The 14,951-nt window shown below is 52.6% G+C and overlaps 2 protein-coding genes across 12 annotated transcripts in view; one reads left to right on the top strand and one right to left on the bottom strand.

Annotated features, from left to right (window-relative positions):
• Positions 1-3,204, top strand: part of DBN1 (drebrin 1) — a 40,155-nt gene extending 36,951 nt beyond the window's left edge. For 4 of the 6 annotated variants that reach the window (XM_088662105.1, XM_035105859.3, XM_088662102.1 and 1 more), the window contains 4 exons: positions 267-401; positions 517-1,262; positions 1,933-2,035; positions 2,207-3,204. In XM_088662105.1, the coding sequence (XP_088518231.1) occupies positions 267-401; positions 517-1,262; positions 1,933-2,035; positions 2,207-2,277 (1,055 nt within the window). In that variant the 3' untranslated portion in view covers positions 2,278-3,204. The remainder of the gene's footprint in view (positions 1-266; positions 402-516; positions 1,263-1,932; positions 2,036-2,206) is intronic. The other 2 variants (XM_088662103.1, XM_088662104.1) reach the window with 1 other exon arrangement.
• Positions 3,205-3,705: 501 nt separating this feature from the next.
• PRR7 (proline rich 7, synaptic) lies at positions 3,706-14,885 on the bottom strand. 6 transcript variants are annotated; one of them, XM_088662117.1, is made up of 3 exons: positions 14,607-14,885; positions 5,718-5,953; positions 3,706-4,439 (listed from the first exon to the last, which is right to left on the bottom strand). In XM_088662117.1, the coding sequence occupies exons 2-3, from the start codon at positions 5,935-5,937 to the stop codon at positions 4,051-4,053; spliced, it is 609 nt and encodes a 202-aa protein (XP_088518243.1). In that variant the 5' UTR covers positions 5,938-5,953; positions 14,607-14,885; the 3' UTR covers positions 3,706-4,050. The 6 variants fall into 6 exon arrangements, with proteins under 6 accessions (XP_088518243.1, XP_060127575.1, XP_034961754.1 ...); XM_060271592.2 differs by having other exon boundaries at positions 5,640-5,953; XM_035105863.3 differs by having other exon boundaries at positions 5,718-6,728.
• Between the last annotated feature and the right edge of the window lie 66 nt (positions 14,886-14,951).

The following is a 14,951-nucleotide window of genomic DNA, read 5'->3' on the forward strand; positions in this document are numbered from 1 at the left end:
CAGCACATTTGTCAGCAAAAGCATCTAACTTGCTATAGGATTGGGGTCGCTTAAGGGCAGCCAGTTAATTTTGTCGACTGGGTAAGTTGGGGAAATGACACATTTCAGGAGGAGTCGGATCTTGATGCCTTGTTGCCGTTGCTGTTGTTCAAACGAAGCTGCCCTGCGTGCTTGGGAGCGCAGCTGGTGGGCCCTGTGGCTAGGGGGGTGTCATGGCCTTTGACTTGTGGGCTCCCCACCTGAGTGCCCGTGTGGCTCCTTCACAGGCAGCCAGTCGGAAACACACAGAAAGGTCTCTGCCTCCGCCAGTAGCCCCTGCGACTCCAGCACAGCCTCGACGCCTATTGGGGAGCAGATTGAGCGGGCCCTGGATGAGGTAACGCAGCAGGGTCCATTGAAAGGTACGAGCAGCCCCCTCGCCCCTATGGCTTGCCCCTCTCCCGGGTCCTCAGGCTGTGGACTCCCTCCCTCCAGGTCTGCTGAGGAACCTCCTCTCTCGCTTCCTCCCTGCTGCAGACTCCTCCAGCCCCAGCAGCGACGAGACAGCGGTGGCATCCGCAATGAGCTGGGCCCCTGCCAGCGTGGAGCCTCCGGTGGAGAAGGCCGAGGAGCCCCCTGTGGGGGCAACAGCCTGGCAGGCAGCGGACTGGGCAGAGCCGCAGCAAGGCGGGGCTGGCCCCACGGAAGACCTGGTGTTTCCAGAGCCCAAAGACGAGCCTCTGTTCCCAGATGCCCCGCCTCCCAAAGAAGAGCCTCTGTTCCCAGCAGCCCCTCTGCCCATGCAGAGCGAAGGTGCCCTGGATCTGGGCGAGGCCTTTGGCTTCTCCCAGCCCCCCGCCCCGCCATCAGAGAACATCCTTGACCTGTGGCAGAACGACAGCGCCGCTGCCGAGCCCACCCCTCCTGACGCCTGGGAGCTCCAGGGTGGCGGGCCCCCCACCCCAGCCCCGTGGGACCTTCATGATGGGCCTCCCGCCGCCGCGCCCATGCTGGTCGAGGTGGATGCCCCTCCAGGGGCAGTGGAGCCCCCGCCCTCCGCCAGCCTCATGGAAGATAACCTGTTGAACTTCAACGACCTGCCCGAGCCCCCGGCCACCTTCTGCGACGCTGAGCAGGACGAAGAGCCGGCCAGCATCATTGCCATCGAGGGGCTGCACCAGATGACCCTCAGCTACCAGCACGCCCTGCAGGAAGCTTCCGGGGTGCACCAAGAGCCCCAGCTGCTCACCAATGGAGAGACAGCCCAAAAGGAAAGCACGCAGGTGAGGAGGGGGGCCCTCAGGCTGGCAGCAGGGCCTGGGGAGCGCTTCTGAAAGTTCCTGGCCCTGCCTTGCAGATCAGAACTGGGCCCAGAGGATCGTGAGGTACCACAGCTTGCCGCTGTGTGCTCAGTCAAAGTGTGTCTCCTTTGGGCCCTGCCACTAGAGAATAATAATAATAATAATAATAATAATAATAATAATAATAATAATAATAATAATAATTTTGTTACTTATATGCTGCCCAACAGACTGGGTTGCCCCAGCCACCCTGGGTGGCTTCCAACAAATTAAAACACCAAGCACAGTAAAACATCAAACATTAAAAACTTCCCTATTCAGGACACATCATCTTTCATGTCTTATTTATACACACAGAGACAAAATATTTGTTTATTAATGTTGAAGAAGAATGATGGTGAACAACTTAATATATGCACCTTGCTGCAGTCTTTAGACCATGCCTGTTCCACAGGCATGGAACTTTTTGACCACTTTTTGACCCTTTCACACGTGCTAGCTCATGGGTAGCTTGAGCAGTTTACTCCTCAGGCCTTTGTTGTCTGAGAGTACAAAACCAGAAAGTGATTGTTGCTCTGGGTTAACTGGGAAGGAAAGAATAGGGACACCTTCCAAAGCACAGCACATGCCACGTTTTGCTTTTCTCTTCCAGACCAGCGAGGGTTATTTCAGCCAATCACAAGATGAAGACTTTAACCAATCAGAAGAACCATCTGCTAAAGCTCCTCCTCCAGTGTTCTACAATAAGCCCCCAGGTGAGGATCAGGGATGGATGGGCAGGTGGGAGAGAGGATGGGAAGATCCACCTTTGTGCTTCCTCTTATGGGGACCCCTAGAAGAGCGGGCTTTGGGGACCAACCCTTTTCAAAGGGGGGAAAGAGCCAGCCACCCTCCCTCACGGGTCATGCATTTGATTCCCCCCTCAGAGATTGATATCACTTGTTGGGATGCGGACCCAGTGCCAGAAGACGAGGAGAACTTTGGGGGCAGCGTTTAAGGCCAGCTCCCCTGCCCGACTCCTGTATCCTGCACCCAGCGAGCCCAGCGAGTGCAAGCCTGGAGCAACCGCAGTGAAGGCCTGGTGCCTGCTTGCTCCGTATTGTAGGCCTGCGGTCCAGGGCCTAAGATTGTGCCCCAGCCAGACAGGATATTCTCCATGGTACTCCGGGGTTACTTTTTCCAGCTCTCTTTCTCTTTCTCTCTCTCTCTTCTCTCCCTGTTTTTCTAATGTTGTCAAATAGGAAATGTGTAAATCTGCCTGGTCCCCCTCTTTGTTGGTAGCTTCCCTGCAATTCCTTCCCCCTCCCAATTGCCTCTGCCCATTGGGTATTTTCTGACACACACACCCAATTCCATGTATACCATCTGGGTTGATCTCCTGCGAGTGCTGCTCTTGGGGGTGGGTGGGGAGGGTCGCTTCCTCCTCTCAGACTCTGCCCAGAGTTTTGAGTATTTTGCACGAATTTAAAATAAAATATGGCAATAAAATGGCCCTTGTGTGGGCAAGGCTCTGGCTCCCATCCCCCCACTTCTCTGTTTGGTCCCCCCAACACACACCTGAGGCACCCAGGGAAGCAAAGGAGAGCCCCGTCCATCTCTGGGCTCTAGCAGCAAGGAAGTTCCCCCCACCCTCCAGAGTTCTGCGCCCAAATGCCCCTCTTGTTTCAGAAATAAGCCCATTTCAGACCCTTCTCCTTAGGCCTTTATTTGCCCTGAGAGCCTGGGACAAGGGGAGACTCTGGGTGGGCTCTTCCCGCCCCCTCCAAAAAAAAACCCCTTTCCTCTTTCCCCACCCTCTTTCCTCTTTCATTCCATGCTTGGTTTCCTTTCTCTCACGTACAGTAATTGTTTTTTTGAAAGCACAAATTCTGTAACAGCAATGTGCTTATGTATGTTAATAAATAAATTGATTCCAAGCAGGGCAGCTGGCTTTGTAGTACAGGGTGCCTTCTTTTGCTTTCAAAGGTGGGGGAGGGAGATTAATGAGGCAACGCAAGACCACCGGCGGGGGGGGGGCATATTCCACGGACACAAAACGGCTGGTCTCTTATTCAGAGTTTTTTCAGTAGCTGCTTTTAAGGGCCAAAAATGTACTTTGATTTGGTAGGGGTATGAAAGCTGAGAGGAATTATTATTTTAAGCAATTGGAACACTTTGAACATGGCATTGTGTGGTCTGTGGTGGGCCCTGCCTGCATGAAGTCATAGCCTGAGCAGGAGAACTCACCACTAGATGTCGCTGCCAACAAAGGAATGTGTTTCTGGAACATGCCTAGGCCTCCATCCTCCTAATTCTGTGGGATTATTTAGGAATGGGATTGCTTCACTTCCTGCCACAGTGCACACGGGACTCTTTAAAAGCACAGCACAGCCACCATTTCCGTGGCACCCACTCATCAACCACCCAGCACCAGGTTTGTAATAAATCAGGTTCCACAAACTTTTATTATTTTCAAAATGTAACAAACAAAAAATAGGAAACGAACCCAAAGGCCCCCTTGCAGTCAGCACCAACAGAGCCTGTAGCGGGCCCAGAAAAAGGGAAGTGGGCGAGATGGGGAGACCAGCCCCAATCTCACCCTGGCCAGGAGGTCAAAGAGCAACTGGGGGGGTGGATCTTTGCACTGCGAGGGCTCATGGCCCAGACATGGCTGGAAGGCTCGGACTGAGAGGCTTGGTGGCTCCCACAGACCAAGGGAACAAACAGGCTGCTGGGATCCTCCAGCTTGTGTGCAGCAGCAGCAGCAGCCACAGTCCCACCCAGGGCGCAGCTAAACTGCCGTAGTCCTGCCAAACAAAGGCATTGAGACCGGCAGGTGCCAGGGGCCTGGCTCATAGCTGTCTCTGGCGCTGAATTCTGAGTCTGTCCAGCTGGGGAAGATGCGCTGCGAGTGCTCAGCCTCCAAGTAGAGGTTGGTGCAGGTGGGGCCCCGGCTGGCTGTGCTGGGCAGGTGGAGCGCTGAGCTGTAGCCCCGGTCCAGGAAGAGGGGCTTGTAGCTGGGCGGCTGCTCCTGCTTCTCCGGCTGCTCGTGGCTCAGGAAGGGGGTGGTGATCTTGCGGTACAAGCCGCGCGTGTCCGTCAGCACTTCGCTGTAAGGCGGTGGCGGCTCAGCCATCAGCACTGCTTCCTCGTAGCAAGGTGGCTTGGATGGATCTGGCTCTGCAAGCAAAGCAATCACAGTGACCGAGTGCAAGGAACTGATACAGTTAAGCGTGCCATCCCACCATTGCTTGCTCTCTTCCCCCAGGCATACAAAATACAAGCTCCCCTGTCCCGAGCAAGGTTTGGGGAGAGACAGAGACACAAACACCCTAAGCTCTATTATCACAACCCAAGAGCTGGCTACAACCACAGACCTACACTTCACAGGCAAGCAAATGGGATCGGGGATGGTGCAAGACTTTGGATACACGGAATGGGCATTCTGACCCCACCTTCCCCTTAAATAAACCTCCTGAGATCCTGCCCACTTCAGCAGGGGCGTAGGAATGGGGTGGTGGTGGAGGGGGCGGGCCACCCTGGGTGCCACTCTGGGAGGGGTGGCAAGATGGCCTCTCACTCCCCCCAGCTGTAGAGCGGTCGAGGGCGCACGCAGTCCGTATAGACTGCACATGTGCAGCATCCCGTACAGTTGCCGCACATGCACAGTCTATGGGATGCCGCTCACGCAGCATCCCGTACGGAGTGCGCATGTGCGGCATCCCGTACGAAGTGCACATGCACAGGGTGCCACATATGCACACTCCGTATGGGCTGCGCCACCCTGGGTGCCGGAGAGGGTTCCTCCGCCACTGCACTTCAGCCCTGCGTACCTAAAAGAGCTTCTGCAGCCCTATCATACAGCCCAGACACAGGTCTAGCTCTAAGGGCCTTCTGGCAGTTCCCTCACTGCGAGATGTGAACAGGGAACCAGAGAGAGGGCCATTTCTGCAGTGGCACCCACCCTGCGGAAGACTCTAGTGTCAGATGTCAAGGAAATAAACAACTATCTGACTTTTAGAAGACTTCTGAAGGCAGCCCAAAGCAATGTTTTGTTTCATTCCTTTATATTTTGTTGGATGCTGTCATTAAGGGAGCTGAAGCTTTGCAAGCTCTGGGTGAATACCGTAGCAGCTCGGTCTGAAGGCTGAACCCTTTCAGCCTGCTGGAGGCAGCTTTGGCTCCCTTAACTGTAGCTCAGTGGTGGGGCATATGCCTTGCATGCAGAAGGTTGCAGGTTCAATCCCCAGCATCTCCAGAGAGGGAGGGGAGAGACTCCTGTGTGAAACCCTGGGGAGCCCCTGCCAGCCACTGCAGCCTGACCTATGCTAGATGGACCAATGACTTGACTTCCTCTGTTCTCGCCGGCCAGCTACCCACCTGCAGAAGCAGCGCTCCTCCCAAATGCGACCGTATTCTGCACCAGGAGTGGGCTCAGTCCCCTTCGGGTGCCCTTACCATGCCTGCAGCTCCAGGGCCTCGGGGGTGGGAGGTGAGGGCGATGGGGCTCGATCCGGAGTCGGTGAGGTACCGCAATGCCCGGTGGGTTCCTGATGTACCCGCCCCCGTAGCCGGAGCCCCCGTAAGCAGGGCCCCCATAGCCTTCGTAGTGGAGGGGCTCCATCTCCAGGGTGCGCAGGTGCTGCTCTCGCAGCCGCTCCTCCTGCCGCCGCTTCATGCGCCGCCGCAGGTAGCTGCAGAAGCAACATAGCAACACAATGAGCCCCCAGATCAGCCAGAAGCCAGCAAAGCAGGTGAGGAAGGTGTAGGTGCCGTGGGACATCACCATCTTCGCTCTGGAGGACTGGCAGAGGTTTTGCCCTACGAGCTTTGAAGCCAAGGATTCAGTTCCAGCTGGGGGGGGGCAGGAGACTCTTCTCTCTTTCCCCCACTTTTGGGTGTTCTGCAAAGAGGCAGGGACTAGGCTTAGTTCTGCAGGTGCCTTTGCCTGTTCTGCTTCCTCCCTTGCTGCCCAGTCATATTGATGGGATCACAAGCCTCCCCTCTGCTCTCCTTGTACGTCCAGTTTCGCCTTTCCCCCAAAGATTGTGCAGGGTACTCTCTTTCAGCTGCAGTACAATCCAGGGCCACCACCAACAGGGCCCTGCTTCAGTCAAGGCAGTGGAAGCGGGAAGCAGGGTCTGCAGCAGCTCAGCCCCTTGTGAGTTATGCGGCCTCCTAGAAGTGCTCTGCAACTGCTGCCATGGAAGAGGTTGGCCGGAGACCGGGGGTGGCAGGCTTGAGCCTTTCACAGAGAGGGGGAAGTTCTGGCTCCTAAAGGAGCCCAAGGGAGGAAAGGAGAGTGCTGGGAAGGCTCATGGGCACGGCCTCTGCTCTCTTCTTCAAACGCCCGAGTTCTTGGATACTTGGGGTAACACGACCAGTAACACCAGCACCCGGCCCAACTTCTTCCCATCGCTGGCTTGGGGCTTTGCAGGGCCAACAGCACTTCCGACAGGAGCTCGCTCCCTGCAAACAGACAGACAATACCATTGATTGTAGGAGGCGACAGACAAGCGCTATTTTGCAGAACCCACCCTGCCTGCTCTAAGCCCTTCCCCAGCTAACAAGAGCACAAGCCACTGGTGGTCCAATGGAGGAGTGTAGAGCTTAGAGACCCTGACTGCAAACACTGCCTTCCCCGTGGACATACAAGCCTGCGGCTTGGCTTGGCTTCCCTCCAGTTGCAACTGCAAAGTAGAGGGGAGGAAAGCTTTTGGTTAAATGGGTGTATTGTACAGCCTCCATCCCCTGTCCATCACTCTAAGCCTGTGACTACCAAGTGGGCATGTGCCCCCTTTCATGCAGCCACAGTACTGCCCACACACCACCACATGCGCCCACTCTCATTCATGCACTGAACACTCGCAGACCAGGCTGGGCTTATGGCATTCAGGCATGCTCTTTGCACATGTTGCAACCAAAGCTGTGGGCCCCCATCACCATGGCCATTTCCAACCGAGGTGATAAACTGCCTGGGATGGAGCGAACCCAAATTCCAGACCTGCTGCTGCTGTGGCATTGAAGGGGAGGACTCACAAAAGAAGCAGGGCACAAAAGCACCGGGAGAGGTCGAGAGAAGACAGCGAAGCACAAGTGCCAGAGCACTACCTCACTTCTCCTCCTGATGGCACTGCTAGCCCAACAGCACTCCTCTGCTCATCCACAAATCATTGCAGAAGTCTCCTGCCCACACATGTCACAGCTTCACCCCTCAAGGGACTGCTCTCCACATGGCGCATCACACGCCAGTGCCAAGATGTGTGTTGATTCCTCCTTCTCTGCCTTCGCTTGCCCCCTACCTCCAGGTTATGGATGCCAACCAACAACCTCCCATTCATATCAAAGCTGTTTCTGATGCAGCTTAGGGACCACTAAGTGTGGAGCAGGTCGCCCTGAGCTGAAACTGAACTTTGACACTTGCATCAGGTAAAGGCCCCACCATCAGCTACATCTCCACCCTCCTCCTGCCTGCTTAGTTCATTGCTTGTTAGTTCTGATCCTTGCCAGTAGCTACACCACCATAATCTAAGGCAAGGAAGTATGATTCCCAGGATATTTCATAAATGGACTGATCCTAGAACCCCATTTCAGGAAATCACAATCACTCCAGAGGGAGAATTCCTCCTGGATGTATACTGCAGCAGATCACAAGCTGTGGGGATGCTGTCACTGGGCACACCTTAGTCCTTGGCACATGCTACGCATGAGGCTAAGGCAGGAGGTGGCATGCATGAGGTGGGTGGGGCCAGAGGCAAAAGTGGGCGAGGCTATGATCTGAGTCTTGCCTTTGTACACTTAGTCTGCATTCTACTGTAGGCAGGCAGAAGCCAGGCACAGACGCAGCAAGAGGTATTCCACATTCCCACCCAAGCAAACACACTTGAGGAGGCTGCAGAACAGGGCAGCAGGGGGCGTGGCCTAGGTAGCGAGGGTGCAACCAAGGGCCAGGTAGAGAGGCCTGCCTGTTGTTGCCCACTTTGGGCTAGTGTGCACCCTATTTAACTTTGGAATCTCTGTAAGCACCGTTCATAGAATGGCCTTTCAAAATGTCATCAAAGCTTCCCCAAATGTTAACAGGACCTATTTGGGATTAGACCTTTCTGAGGAACTCTGTACTGAGGAACAACTCCATTTCCCCTTACTGGGGAGCCTTTAAGTATCTCACTGTCACCTCAAACACAGCTGAGAGGGTATTCCCCACTGTATCAAGGCATTAAGAGATAAGCCTGCAAGCTTTTATTATTGCTTATGCTAAGCCAGCCTTGTTATCAGAGCCCAAACCCAGCCGCTAAAACTTAAGAAGTGGGCTGAGCTTCAGCCTTGTGGGGATCTCCACGTTACTGAGAGTCCCTGTCAGCTGCCAACCCATGTGTTTTAAATGTACAGAGCCAGACTCAGAGTGCATGATTAGCAGCCATTAATAGTTAGGATTAACAGCTAGCAACTAAGCTGTGTTCCTGGATCTGGTCTCTTGCTTCACATCAGGTCAGATCAAGGTCAAGTGTTCTTTGTAAGAAGCCCATCAGTCAACAAGCACTGAGTGGTCTGTCAGAAATGGACCCTGGCCTGAGTAGGCTGCTGTTTACCTTCCACCTGTCTGCCATACATCATAAGGCAGGTGCAAATCAATACCAGTAAGCATTATACTATTTAGTCAAAAGAGATACCACAGGCCAGCCAATCACAGAAAATGCCTGAAATGTCAATACAGTTGACCACTGCTTTACGTCTTCCTCATAATGGCCCTATAATAAAGTTTTGGGTTTGAATGGACTCTTTTGCCACCTGTGTGGTGCTTGTCTGGATCCTTTCCTTTGTTCTTATCCATAGTCTAAGGCAGTAGCCCCAAAATATTCCATCTGGGACTCAGCCAGGGCTAAACTAAACTATATATTCCCTTGAGCTATAGGCCTTCTGAATCTTTGACAAGGCACATAAGTAAGCCTTTCTACTTACTGGTATTTATGTGCAGGCCCATTATTAAAAACACACATTACATTAAGACTAGTTACAGGCAGGTAGCTGTGTTGGTCTGACATAGTCAAAACAACATTAAAAAATTCCTTCTAGTAGCACCTTAGAGACCAACTAAGTTTGTCATTGGTATGAGCTTTCATGTGCATGCATTCTTGTGTGCATTCTTCAGATATACTTCGTGTATCTGAAGAAGTGTGCATGCGTACGAAAGCTCATGCCAATGACAAACTTAGCTGGTCTCTAAGGTGCTACTAGAAGGAATTTTTTAAATTTTGTTTCGACTACATTAAGACTGTCAAGTTTACATTCAGAAGTGGTGGCCACAAGTTAGAAGAGAAAAGGAAGTGTTACTGGGAAAGCAGGTGGGTGGCTGAATCCACACAGGAAATGAAGCAGCCCGTGAAACATGGGTTGAGTGGGAATGTCCTTTGTCCCTTCTTTGAATGCACTTGTCCCAGTTGGTGGCTCCATCAAGGAAGTGTGATTGAGCTAAAACAAGCCCAGGAAGAACAACTTTGCAGCTGCCAATATGGCAGCAACAGGGGAGATTGCCAAGATGAAGTCAAGCTCTCCCTGCCCCCCCCCTGCTCCTCCTGGTTTACGCTTCCCCAAAATCTGCTAATTAAAAACAGGATTTTCTAAGGAACTACAAAATTTCAGCATGATTAGGTCAACAGCAAGCTGACATTTACTAAATGCCCACAAAAAGGCTGCAAATGATCACGTACAAGGGTGAAATTTGTTAATAGGCACTGAATTCAGCTTTCCGGGAAGACCAGATTTTATGTTTAAAGTATGTTTCTAACCTTTATTGCTGTGAAGGCAGGCTTGTAAGGTTAAGCAATGTGTCATGATAGACTGGTTAATTGGTTAGAGTACTGGGATAGGACCAGAGAAATCAGGGTTCAAATCTACGCTCAGTCATGAAACTCGCTGAGTGATCTTGGTTCAATTACTATTCAATTACTAGTAGCCTATCAATAGCCTAGCCTAGCCCACGGGTTGTTGTGAAGAAAAAATAGCAGAGGGGCAAGGTATGTGGCCCTGAGTAACGCGGAGTAAAGCAGGGGCATAAATGTAATGAATAGAAGGGGGGGGGGAATCCATGAAATTTCAAAAGCCACAGTGGGAGATGAACAAGATATTCAGTTGCCAGGGAGAAGATTTACAGGGTTGTGCACAGCTCTCTGCACCTTCCCATTGGTTAGAAGAAAGTATAATGCAAAATGACCCAAAAATCTCCCGAGAGATCTAAAAAAAGAAAAACGGCAATAAGAAAACCACTGACAATTTGGTTCCCCTTGATGGTACCTCAAAATATGCCAGCTGAGAGAGCCTACCTCATCTTATCCAATTTTGGCTCAACCGGGTGCTTGCTTTGATTTGCATAATTGTACAAAGATTCAGCTTTCCTAGAATTAACAAAAACATACACACACACACACACCCTGCTTCCGAAGAAGTATAGAATTGCAGACACTTTCTAAATGCAGAGCACAGAGAACTCTGTAACAAAGACAAGGTTGCAGTGCCAGACCTCCACCTGGGACAACCTTGGTACTCAGTGAGATTGCTGGTTGCTGGCCAGAAGGAAGAGGTCACAGAGCTGCCTAGATCTCCCTGAATATTCTGCTGTACATGAGAACAGTATAATCCCAGCAGAGACCAGTGCAATATTCATACACCTGCAGGACAAAAAAAGCTCTAGTTATAGGTGGCCATAAACCAGTGACCAATATATGCCTCTGCTGGGAGGCAACAGCGGGCATTGCCCTGATGTCCAGCTTGTGAGCTTCCCAAAAGCAACTGGGTGGCTACTGTGAGAACAGGAAGCTAGAGTTGATAGGCCTCTGGTCTGATCCAGCAGGGATCTACTTGTGTTCCAAGTGAACCTACTAAATGACCCTGTCTTATTGAGCCCATGGTCCTCAGTGCCAAGGTATTCTCAAGGCAATGCCACCACCAGTGGCCTTAACATCCTGTTTAAGATACCAAATAAAAATCATGCATTCCAGCAGAGAAGGCCAGGATGGTTCTTCCAAATGTAGCTCATCTTTACCTTCTTCCAAATGTAGCTCATCATCCAATGACTTGGATGATGGGCTTGAGAGCATCCTGAGCAAGTTTGCAGACGACACCAAATTGGGAGGGGTGGCTAATACCCCAGAGGACAGGATCACACTTCAAAATGACCTTAACAGATTAGACAACTGGGCCAAAGCAAACAAGATGAATTTTAACAAGGAGAAATGTAAAGTACTACACTTGGGCAAAAAAAATGAAAGGCACAAATGCAGGATGGGAGACACCCGGCTTGAGAGCAGTACATGTGAAAAGGATCTAGGAGTCTTGGTAGACCACAAACTTGACATGAGTCAACAGTGTGATGCAGCAGCTAAAAAAGCCAATGCAATTCAGGGCTGCATCAATAGGGGTATAGCATCTAGATCAAGGGAAGTAATAGTACCACTCTATTCTGCTCTGGTCAGACCTCACCTGGAGTACTGTGTCCAGTTCTGGGCACCACAGTTCAAGAAGGATACTGACAAGCTGGAACGTGTCCAGAAGAGGGCAACCAAAATGGTCAAAGGCCTGGAAACGATGCCTTATGAGGAACGGCTTAGGGAGCTGGGTATGTTTAGCCTGGAGAAGAGAAGGTTAAGGGGTGATATGATAGCCATGTTCAAATATATAAAAGGATGTCATATAGAGGAGGGAGAAAGGTTGTTTTCTGCTGCTCCAGAGAAGCGGACACGGAGCAATGAATTCAAACTACAAGAAAGAAGATTCCACCTAAACATTAGGAAGAACTTCCTGACAGTAAGAGCTGTTCGGCAGTGGAATTTGCTACCAAGGAGTGTGGTGGAGTCTCCTTCTTTGGAGGTCTTTAAGCAGAGGCTTGACAGCCATCTGTCAGGAATGCTTTGATGGTGTTTCCTGCTTGGCAGGGGGTTGGACTGGATGGCCCTTGTGGTCTCTTCCAACTCTATGATTCTATGATTCTACCTAATAAATATCCTTTCTGTGTGTGTTTTTAGAAGTCCCTAATAAGATGAGGATGGGTATGGATACATGCACCTCAGTGTGTTATTAAGGGTTTCTGCATAGAAAGCATTGCAACTGGCGATGTGGGAGGGAATTGCAACAGGGCCTGTGCACAGCTCCCAGAGACTCCAGTACCTCCCCTCCTCCTCAAATAGGAAAGAACAGCTACGCCTGTGCTGGGCAATGCAGATCCCAGCCTCAAATCACGACAATAAATGTCAAAGTAAAGACTTAGCAGCACCTTGGCAAGGACTCCTCCACAGCATGAATCTGGCCTCGTGCAAGGCTGGCATCTACGGGACACTGAGATGACTGGTGTGCTGTGTTGGCTGCGGCTGCTGGAGGGGTGGGGGTTGGGAGGAAGGAGCATTGCATCAAAAGGACTAGTCCACCTTAAAAGCACAGGCTGCCATCCATCCAGAACAGAGACCTCTGGTGATTCTGGAGCACTGGGCTTCCTTGCCTCTCCAACGTCAGATCCACCATTTGTGGTCATGAGGCCTGCCCTTCCCCGTTCATCTTCAGACATATGCTCAGGACACATGTTGGCTTCTGAAGATAGGGTGCCTTTACAGGTAATATATGTCCCTACCAGGACTGTGACAGGCTGTAGCTTCTTCTTGCACACCAGCTTTGCTCATCCATGCAGATGACACCAATAGCCCTTGTGCACAAGTAGGTTACATACATTCCTATGCAGCAGTTTGTGTGTGTGTGTGTGTCCACACTGAATGGGAAACTGAACAAGCTCTCAATTATTTTCTCTGATAGCACAGAAGGCACCTCAGATTCAATGCAAGCACTTCTTACAAAGACATTTTCCTACCTAGCCACCACTACAGAAGCTCCCAGCCTTAATTTAAATTAAAGCTGATACACATGAAGTCAAACAGACCACTGAGCATGTCCATCTGACCCTCTGGCAATCCACAGCCAGGCATGCATCCACTCCTAAAGTGGGCATCCAGGAACCACTATGGCTTTCAGGGGCACTTAATTTCTGCTGTCTCCTGCCTGATAAGCTTTACAGGTTGCCCTAAAAGTCCTGACTCCTGATCGTGACCACGTGAGGCAGCCTGCAAAGGTTAATGGTGTCCTGCTTTTCCAACTTATGGTCCAGGATCAAGATGCAGCCTAGAAAGCAAATTCCAGGGCTGAGCCCGGGCATAAATTAAACCCTGGAGGTCAAGTTTAACAGACTGACATCTTTTTAGCCACTGCCTGTCACTCAAAGGAAGCTGCCTTATACTAAAATCAGACCACTGATCTGGCTCAGTGTTGCCTTCGCAGACTGACAGTAGCCAAAGTTCCTTGGCCCAGTGTTTTGGTGGGGCACAGAAATTAGTATCAGAGCAAGAATAACTGGGGAACAAGGACCGTGGCCTGATCTCTCAACTGAGCTGTGGTGCCTCCTTCTCTCGAAGGATTGGGGGGGGGCATTTGTCTGTTTTGTTTTTTTAGAAGGCCGATTAACCCTGCCCACTCAAAACACTAAAGCAACCTTCTGCCACTGCTTGCATTCCGGGAAACCCAGTGGGCCTATGCAAGGCCCTCCGACTCTCCCCCCGTCTTGGGGCATGAGGATCTCCGGTGCTTACAGCTAGCTTAAGATGCTTCCCACCTCTCCGAATAGCGTCTCTACCGTGGGAGTGCCCATTATCGATGCTGGGGCAGCAGCTCGTCCCGCCGCCATCCACTCTACCCCGCAAAACACAGCAGCTCCAGCCAACATGAGAGGCACCGATCCTGAGCTGAATCCACCTACCAAGCTGGCGCTGCGAAGAGGCGGCTTTTGCGCGCGCACAGACACACCAAACGCACGCACGCACACCCCACAACGCAGAGATGGGTGCGCGCTCAACCCAGGCAGGCGAGAGCGCGCAGGACTTCTCTCCTGCCCCCCCCCCCCGCGTTCCTTCCCCAACCTGCCAACCGCCTCCTAGCAAGTCCATTGCCAGCGCCGGGTGATGCCGCCACGTCCCCCAGCTATGCCAAGCCCCCAGGTCCCCAAGCAACAGGAGGCGCCGAAGCTGCAACCCCGGGGGTCTTACCTGGGGTCGCCCCGCTCGCTTGGGGGCGAGCAGACCATCAGTCCTCCTATCTGCTGGCACCTTAAGGGGTAGCTGCACGTGGGGAAGGGGCGGCCAGCCGGGGCCCTTCCACCAGTTGTGGGCAGCTGAGGGGTGGGGGAGAAGAGAGCAGGAGACAGGCAGCTAGCTAAGCACAGAGGAGCCTCGGTTGGCAGGTCGCTGGTGCTGCCGCCGCCGCCTCGATGGGCCCCCGGTGACTCCCAACAGGGTCTCTCGCCTTTTTCGTTCTCACCGTCACTTCCAGCGTCGAGATCAGGGATCGCCCGCAGGAGCCCCATCTCGGGAAGCCGGCAGAGCCATCCCCTTCAGCTTCGGTGTGGGGTGGAGCGGGGCTGGGGCTGAGGCAGGCGCGGCCAGGAGAGCGGGGCGTCAGGCGTGTGGGCTGCCTCTCGCCTTGCCCATTGCCCGACGCGGCAGCTCCACGCGGGCGGTGCCGGGCTCTCCCTTTGTCTACTCCGCCGCAAGCGCTCGCGCGTCTCTTCCTTTCTTCTTTCTTCTCTCTCCAGCTCCTGCCTCACTCGCTCCCTCGCTTGCTCTGCCGGCCCCGCCCTCTGGCTCCTCCCTCCGGCGGCGGTGG

Source organism: Zootoca vivipara, chromosome 2, assembly GCF_965207765.1.
Source record: "Zootoca vivipara chromosome 2, rZooViv2.hap1.1, whole genome shotgun sequence".
NCBI classification, from domain to species: domain Eukaryota; kingdom Metazoa; phylum Chordata; class Lepidosauria; order Squamata; family Lacertidae; genus Zootoca; species Zootoca vivipara.

Excerpts from the sequence above, each read along its gene's own strand:
- PRR7 (XM_035105861.3), bottom strand. The coding sequence starts at position 6,048 with ATGGTGATGTCCCACGGCACCTACACCTTCCTCACCTGCTTTGCTGGC. Across the intron at positions 4,440-5,639 it reads GAGGAGCGCTGCTTCTGCAG|AGCCAGATCCATCCAAGCCA; the intron begins GTGGGTAGCTGG and ends CTTTGCTTGCAG.